Source organism: Atta colombica, unplaced genomic scaffold, assembly GCF_001594045.1.
Source record: "Atta colombica isolate Treedump-2 unplaced genomic scaffold, Acol1.0 scaffold225, whole genome shotgun sequence".
Lineage (NCBI taxonomy): Eukaryota > Metazoa > Arthropoda > Insecta > Hymenoptera > Formicidae > Atta > Atta colombica.
In genome coordinates this window covers 386287-395592 of record NW_017259322.1, presented here as the reverse complement: position 1 = coordinate 395592, position 9306 = coordinate 386287, and the positions used below count along the sequence as shown (strand labels likewise).

The 9306-nt window shown below is 34.1% G+C and overlaps 1 protein-coding gene across 3 annotated transcripts in view; it reads right to left on the bottom strand.

Annotated features, from left to right (window-relative positions):
* LOC108688123 (rap1 GTPase-activating protein 1-like) overlaps positions 1-9306 on the bottom strand; it is a 98763-nt gene continuing 89457 nt past the window's right edge. For all 3 annotated transcript variants that reach the window (XM_018194235.1, XM_018194237.1, XM_018194236.1), the window contains 7 exons: positions 6510-6692; positions 4377-4615; positions 3401-3679; positions 3067-3232; positions 2607-2915; positions 1795-2331; positions 1-1707 (listed from right to left, as the gene is read on the bottom strand). In XM_018194235.1, the coding sequence (XP_018049724.1) occupies positions 1546-1707; positions 1795-2331; positions 2607-2915; positions 3067-3232; positions 3401-3679; positions 4377-4615; positions 6510-6692 (1875 nt within the window). In that variant the 3' untranslated portion in view covers positions 1-1545. The remainder of the gene's footprint in view (positions 1708-1794; positions 2332-2606; positions 2916-3066; positions 3233-3400; positions 3680-4376; positions 4616-6509; positions 6693-9306) is intronic.

Below are 9306 nucleotides of genomic sequence, written 5' to 3'. Positions count from 1 at the left end.
TTTTACTACATTAAACTTTGGTATTATATGTGAGTGAACGTTGTTGTTCCTCCTCTTTGTGCCAGTTTGCTTAACGCCTTCAAGTGTCTGTCCTATATTAACGATTATTTACAAACATTATACAACGTAATTTATGTTAATAAAAATATTAATAATAGTAAGGTTGATAATAATAATAATGGTAAGAGTCGTATTAATACTAGCCGTACAAGACAACAGAAAAATCGACATTCATCAACTAAAAACGAATACAAAATGCTTAATTTTAGATGGTGAATGGTAAACGCATCGTTTGTTTGCACGTGCGAAAAAATAAAAATATTTTGTGAAAACATGTGATGCATATACTTAAATAATTTGGTGCTGTGTGCGATTGGTTAAAAAAAAAACGCTTGAAATCAGTTTCTCACTAAAACTAGCACGCGAGGATGGTGCGGATATAATTTAACCTCATAGAAGTATCTTCTAAAACTATTCTCTGGTATCTAAGTACTAGAAAACTAATAAACGGATAAGTGTTATGCCGAATAAATGTATCTAACGAATACTGCTAATGACATATTACTTCCTTCTACAATCGCGTTGACAAAATGTCTATCGACTATCTTAAATAGTATCTAATTATGGAAAAAATTCTGTCCAATTGTGGATGAATCTACGCTGTGGAAGAATAAACGGAAGTTATTAGGATTGTGATGTTGTTAGCGATAAATAGATATAACGCGCTCTTATTGCAACGCATTGCGATAATTTTTGTTTCTTCTTAATGTTGAGTGCTCAATCCGTCTCTTAAGATAGCTAATACTACAGAATATTCCTACTGCTTCTTTTTATATCCACATATGTATATTGACTACGAATGGTCAACTTAAGTCTACTAATAAATTAATAGATATAAATATTACACGTGTTTTATAAGTCAAACAAGAACTAACAATCTTGAATCTATACTACAAGTATCTCGAGGACACTTTGGTCACTATACACAGTTTCAGGATTTGTGTTAATCTTACTATCTCGTATATGACTTATAGAACTTGTACCGATCTCTATCTATAGAAAGAAAATTCACTTTGAATGATTAATTCTCGTAATAAAGCATCTAAATTGCAAATATATGCTCTATATGCTCTATACATGCTCTAACGATAAACCTTTGGAAGTAATGAATGATTCCTGGTGAAGGTACACAGTGTTTAAGTATTGAGTACTCATTAAGCGTTTGAAAGACATCTTAACATTTTACTTTAGGTTTCTATTATGTCCTTTAAACATCTATTGGTATTTCGTATGTCATTTCAGTAATCTCAATATCAGACTATATGCAAAAGTGATGTAACGAAAAAGAAATAGCGTGCGTGCAAAAGCCATGTGAAATTCGACAGATTTTCTAACAAAGACAAAAAAAATTATTGCGCGCATTTTCGAAGACAATTTTCCAGATCTATACATGTAATTGCATTCGACCGTAAAGGCCATATTATCTAATATCTCATGAGAATAACTATCGATCGCGTCTAAGATTAAACGTTGTGCTCGTAAATTTCACACGGTGGACGTTTGCTGGTTGTTGTTATCTAGCGGAATGCTCGTGGAACATTCCTTTAGCATTGCACGTAATCGTAGGATCTCCTTGGACGCCGTCGCCAAATCGGATTCTAGTTGTAATTCTTTTTCTCGACGTCGTTTCAATTCACGTTGACATGTCTACAAAACAAATTGCATTTCTTTATGACCGCAAGTGTTTGGAATTTCAGTATAAAAAAATTTTAATTTAATTTATTTCTTACTTACCACATTTTGCCGCAGTAAATCCAATTTGTCGCACTTGAGTCTAGTGACCTCCATCCTTAAGTTTTCGTTTTCCACGATCCCGTCTTTACTGGTACATCTTGCGGTATCGTGAGTCTCCGCGGAACTCATAGATTCGAGGCCCGTGTCACTATCGGGATATACGGCCTGATCGAGTTCGAGTTCGCTATTGAGCGAACTATCATCGCTCTCTGAAATCACTCGCTGCGTCATCTCCGTTGTTGTTTTCTCCTGCGTGCGCAGATTCTCGTGTGTTAGTTGTTGCATCATTGTCGATGTTGGCGCCGGGGATTTATCGATGACAGAAGTATCATTGAGGCAGATGACACTCGCGCCTTGCGATTCTCTACGATCATATTCGTCTTGTTGCAACGTTATTAGGCTACTATCTTGATTGTCAGTGTTGGATAGGCTGCTGTCTTGGCTACCAAGACTACCACGCTCCGAGTCTCTTCTCAAAGTCAGATCCGGCGAGCCGAGGGGACTGGACGGTTCCACCGAACGCTTGCTGCCGCTCACCTGAATAGTTGTTACAGACATCAATTTATTTAATCTAATTTTATAATAATTTATAATCCACAATTAAAAATTTTATAGTTTAGCTTATATTTATACTTTGTATTCTGTATATTTAGTTTTATCGTTTTGCATTTATTTTTTTTTTTTACGTAGTAAAATCAGTTACTAAAAGAAAACTTTATTCTGTACATTGTATATATCAAGAATATTTATTACGTTATATAGTATACAATACATACTGTAATAAATATTGTCAACTACTCTTATTCATTTACCTTTGCAACAGTCGATTGTCGATTACTTGGAGGACTGGACTCTGTCTGTTGACCTTTCTTAGCTAACTGTTGCGGCACGCTTTCCGTTGATGCGTTCCTCACACGGGAGATCAGTGCTTTCCGAACCGTGTCGATGAATCGCGAGCCACTGCCACTACTTCCTGAAGTGGATACATCATTTGTCGTTGGACTTACTGGACAAACGCTTAAGCCAGAACTTCCTAGGCCAAGTGGACCACCAAGAAATTCTGCCGTTTTAGTTTGCAGTTCTTCCGTTAGAGATTCTAACAAGGCCGATCTAGTCCGTAGCTGAAAATCATACAATTATTTTGTCTTTTTTCGTAATATTTTTCAAAAATTATCATAGTAATCTATTGAATATCCATTACGGGGATATTCGAGTTTTCTCATTTTTGCAATATGAAAAAGAAAAGAAATGAGATAAAACAAAGAGATTTACCTCTAACTTGGAAAATTTCTCGGCTTTATAAGCGGCGTTCTCGGCGTTTACGAGTTTCGTGAGCAGAAACTCTTTAAATTCGACACCTCTGAGAAAAACAGCTGGAGTCGGTAGAGTAGGTCCAAACCAAGGAACATCATCACGCGCTGTCACACTGACTTTGTACCTTAAAGTTTAATGCCTCTGTTATTCGTTGTTTCTCGTGTTAATCAACAGCGATAGTTTTCACAATCGCGTCGAGAGATATTAAAATAAATAATGAATTCTGTTAGGTTTTAGCTTCGCGGAGCAAACAGCGTATAAACGGAAAGTAACTAAGAATCTAAGAATATACCTTGTATTAGGAGTGCAGGGGTCGATGACTTGCACGACGATGAAGGCATGCAAGAAATGACTGGCGATCATGTCCGGGCTGAAGGGCGTTGGTTCCTCCTGAAATATGATGGCAACGATGTCATTGCCGATGTGTCGTTTGCGCTGTAATTGCTGCGAATCGCCTGGACTATACGGCAATAATGAGGCCACATGGAACAATACTTCCCGACCCCGAAACACTTCATATACCGCCGAATCGCCAGTTTGGCCGTGTCGAGTATCCAACCCACCGCGATAACTATAACGCAATCAATTAGAAAATAATATAAAGAGTAAAATAAAGTAAATGTTAGGTGTAGTAAAAAGAAATCCATTATTTTTGCATGTCATCTAATGGAAAAATAATGGATTTCTTTTTACTACACCTAATATTAACTAAGAATAAAGGAGAGAGGAGGGGGGAAGAGAGACAATTACAATTTTCTACTAATCAATCTTTGATAATTTTATAATTTTATATACCTAATTTATGAAATTATTTTTTATTAAAATTTATGCAAAAATGTATCGATAGATACGTGCATTATATAAATCATGTATTAAAAAGAATTTTAACATAAGCTCTTTGAAGGTAAATAATATTATATTAATTCTTTAATCTTTAAGGCACGAACTTTTTTAAAACATATTTTGCTGATTCTTAATATATATACAGGTTGCAATCGTTGATTGCAAATCTGAAGTCGAAATTTAAAAAGTCAAAATGAATACAAATCCAATGTTAAAAAAACTTTATTACGATTTATACATAATTAAAATTTTATAAGGATTTCTTTAGATTTTTAATTTCAAATTTGCAATAAACATTTAACAATTCAAAATAATGGATCTAATATCAAGAAAATTTTTATTACTTTTTAACAAAAAGTATCGCTGATGCAAAAAGACAGGTGTAATGTATATAAGACATACAGCAAAGAATTAAGAAACCTTACCCCTTGTGATCCTTGAGATCGATTTTCTGACCAAGCAAATCGAGAAACTCCTGAAAGGCCGGGGTGATCTGCCGATTGCCGAAGAGTTGTTCCTCGGTGAGTTGACCGGCTCGCTGATGAAGAACACCAAACTTAAACCTGGAGACCAAGGCGTGCTCGTCGTACCGTGCTATCAAGGTACCGGCGCCGGGGCACATGACCGGTATCAGAGGGCTCACGTTTAGAGACTCATTGATAGCCTGTAAAAAAATATTTCTGATGATAAGGCGCGAGAACACGTAATCGATGTATAATTACGAAAAAGCGAGGCAAGGTCTTTCCTGTGTTTTATCACACTAGCGTGCCTCCTTATCTTTCTCCTTTCCTCTCTCTTTCTCTCACTTCCTGCCATACGATCGCGCACGTAACAGCCGAGAAAGATAAAGCATGCACACACGATGAATGTTAAATTATTCAGCGCATTTATGCGTTTTTACGCGCATAGGAATACACCGGTAGAATATAGGATCCAAGGCCGGATATAGCATTTCCATCGCCCGAAGATAACGAATTTTGAACAGTAGTTGCTCTATGAAATGTTTTATTCATTTTTTGAAAGCGCTCGAGTTTTCCATCAATACATACATATTTCTGTAGTTTTGCATGATCCCAAATGTTTTATAGCCAGAAATGATACAAGATGTAGATATAAAAAAAAGAAAAAATAAAAAGTAAATTTTATATTTTGTATTGTATACTACTACATATTCGCGATCGATTAAAAAAAAAACACGTTTTCTCAAATGACTAATAATAATAATTATTATTTATTTATTTCAATTGATAAAGCTTCATATATATTCGGATAGAGATTTATATAGATTTGTATAAATTCGAGAATTTTTAAACCTGTCTGATGATTTTATTATGACATTCAATGTTTTTTTTTTTGTGGAAGTGCGCCAATGTGCAGGGCCGCTGTAAACAAGTGTGCAAATTGTGCACTGCGCAATAGGACATGGACAGTAAATTCAATTTTAAAAAAATCAATCCTGTAACACTAATTGCGCATGCTGTTAAATTTAATTTCTTCTGAAACGTGTACTGCATATAAATTTCGTATCATAAAATTTGAAATCATTAATCGGATCGAATAGTTATTTCTCGATACTATTAATATCTTTCAGTCATATAAAGCTATACCAAGTTTTAATACGAATAGTAGGATACTGATCATGTAACATTTTTTCTAAAGTGAAAACGTGAAAAATGAAAAAATCGTTCCATTAACTTCATTTTTCATATTTCCGCTTCAAGAAAAAATTACAATATCCCAGAAATAAAAAATTGCGCTCTTTCTAAAATTATTTAAAAAATTATTTTAAAAAGTAACTTATTTAAAATTGATAAATAAAAATATTAAGAAGGGCAGTAAAGTCCCCATAAAGCGCCTTATATTTCAAGCTCAGCAAATGTGTAAAACAAGAAAAAAATGCTATTACATAGCTATTACGTAACTCAACTAATTGTAAGTACAATTAATAATTCAAACGCGCGATGAGTCCGCTTTTCGAGAAATTGCGGAGCAATTGTTTGATCTTAAAACAAAACTTCGAAAAACTGGGTCTGTAAGCGTTTCAATTTGCTTGTATTAATATCATTCTCCGTAAACACAACGTGACTGTTGTCTCAGGCGTTTCTTATTATCTCTTCAAACACACAGGTAATCGAGTATGCCTGTCTCGAGTGCGCCAGTATAAGTGGCGTCTCCAATACATAAACAACGCATGATAAATTGCACAATAGCTCAAAGAAAACTAAGTATTTTCACGTGGCAGGTTTAAAAAATGGAACGTAGCGTCCCGTTGAAAGAATTCACCTGGATTGATTTTAAAATATATCGAACTATTTTACGAATTACGCAAATATGCAAATAAATAATTTTAAACCAAAATTTTATATTTTGATCCAATGTTGAACAGTGAAATTTTTGAATTAATATTGTTGTGAGGAGTTTCTCAGAGTCTTTCTCACGCGCTTTTTACGTAAGAAACGCGTTTCGATGTTTCTCCTTGCGTTTTAATCTAAATTTTATTCATTTAATGTAATTCACGCCAACTAGAAAGAATTATTACCAGAAGTGAATGTCTTTACCTTGACCATTTTCCTCGGTGTAGGATTCGAGTTGAGATTCGTAGTTGGAACCAGGTCATGTGTCGATCCTGCTCGAAGTCGCAGTAACACCCGCCAGTGTTCTTGTCCGGCGACCGTCTCGGCCTTCACCGAGACCAAAACCGGACCGTTCTCATTGTCCCTTCCCACGAGATTCACGTGTTCCTGCGAAAAAAAAGAGACGTTAAAACGACATGTTTCATAGTTGTACAGGCTAATGATATGTAATAATAATAATTAGTCATGTTTTCTAGTTCCTTCGCGCAAATCGTTTTTCGCACATCGTTTTTTCAAGAATTTATCAAAAAACTAGGAAAATCATAAATAACACGAGCAATATTCAAGGATGGGTGGAAAAAAACTGGATTGATCGAAAAAAAACTTAATCTTTTGTCCGCGATAATTTTCCTCCGATGCAAGCCTGTTGAGAAATTCATCAAGATCATCGAGACTCTAGTTTTCGAATGTAAACACAAAAAAGAAATATAATAGAAAAAATATTTCCAGAAAGTAGTGACAAATTTAATAAAAAGATGAATTGTTAAGTGTTTTTAAGTAACTTGTTATAAACGTTTGTTAAGTAACTCGTGTTCGGCGATATTTTTTTAACGCGTTAGTTTTTGATATAAATGTTGAATCCCTTGAAAAAGTCATAAATTTTTTAATTCTGTTGAATTTTTTTACAATAAATGTTTAAAATAGCGCCTTTCAATATCATTCTTCTATACAACCATCAACAACGTTTAAATAAAATCGATGTCTAATATTTTAAAGAAACGTCACTAAACATGCATTTTATAACAATTAAAGTTATTTAATTTTATGAGATCTTTTAATAATATTTTATGTTTGTCGCTATACTTTCCGGAAACATTCTGGATATACGTCGGATACAAAAAGCGTTAGTTGACGGATGTGTTAATACCGCGGGATGTAACCGGCGTGGCAATGTGCGTGCGTTAGAACAATTACGGTAGTTCACGCGTTCCGGATTCAATTAGTTGTTACGAAATTGTCGTAAGTAAAATAGTATGTATACACGAGCGATACGACCCTGAGCGCACTGTGTTACGCAGCAATGTGTCCGTACGCTTTTGCAAACTGCAGTTAGTGCGTTTTGTCCCACGTATGTATATTATACATGATGTCCCTCGCGCGAGGCTTCGTATTGAGGACAATATATTACGCAAACGGTCTTTGGCGAGTTTATTAGCAGGTTTGTTCGATTAACAACTTTTCGTCGCATCCTCATTTCGAACGTATGTTCGAGAAGTGAAAAAGAATAAATTCACAGTTTTTCCTTTTTTATACATATATATCCTCGTCGTAAAAGTAAGTTGCACGAATAATCGCAGAATATTCCAAGCATCTATCATTATCAAAGTTACTTAAGAGACTTTTCATTATACACTATAAAAACCGCATGATATCTTAGATAGTAAATAAAAAAATGTACAAAATTTAAAATTTAGAAAAGGAAATTTTTATGTATAGAAAAATATGAACTGGTCAAAATGGGAAACATTCTTCTTACTTTGTAGGTTTGTCAACAAAAATTGATCAACAAAAGTTGCGAAAATTTTCAGCTTTCTAACGTGAAAGCTTAAAATTTTCCTTACAATCATTTTTTAAAAATGTTCGTAAGATTATTGAATTATTAAATTAATTAAGCGGATTAAATAAAAAGAACATTATGACTTTCATTTTCATAATTCCATTAAAAGTCATCGTACTGCAAAACAGAACAGCTTAAAGTTAAAATTTTGCTCGATCAAGTGGTATAATTGTCAATTTTTTTTTAATGTAGATATAAAAGCAGTAGCGCTACAAAAAAGCTTTTGTTCCAATTCAATATTATACAAAAAATGTTGACTTCAATTATCCGATTTTTTATTTAATTCATGGACAACAATCGCATGACGAATTCGCACGTGCTCGCGAGACTTCTCAACACGAGGGAAAGGACAATCCTCGGACTTTCTTATGTTTCTCGGGTTTTTTAAGTTAGCTGCGAGCAATGAGCGTTTTATTAAAGTTGCACAATAGTCGGCAGAGTAACAACGGCGAATAAAAACGGTGCATCATCGTTGACGGTGCGTTTGCATGCGAGCAAAAATGCCGAGAGAGGTTTAGAGAGCCGCATGGAAGGTCGGGTCGCATGCAGAATGTGGTGTACGATGAAATGCATGCACACACCATTCCCTTCCCCTCCGGTGTTTTACTAACCTTCAGATGGAAATAGTGGAGGGAGTTAGAAAGGGCAACGTGCCCGGAGTTCACAGGAGTTCATGCCATCGAGATATTGTACATACGTTTATTACTACCATTGTCATTATTGTAATAATACACTTGTGTGTTATTATTGTAATAATGCATACAACGGAGTGATTTTATTAAATTATTAAATATAATAAACATTATGTACGTTAACTGATCTAGCGTAGATTTCGATGAGATTAATTGCAAATTGAAATTAAGGTTAATAAAATTAATAACTTTATATAAAATTAAGAATGTTATTCTCTTAAATATTATAATCCTTATCCAAATTTTATGTTTCATTCTCGAAATTTCCATTTCCATAATTCAAGCTTATATTTTCCATTCTTTCTACCTTTTATAGAAAAACTTAATTTTTATTTGTATCTAATATTTTCTTCTCCTTCATAAATATTATTATGACTGATCACAATCATTCCTTCCACTTAATAATCTATAGTCCGTCCCTGACCAATTATTATTTTTTTTTAGAATTTTTAATAATTTAATTTATAAAACA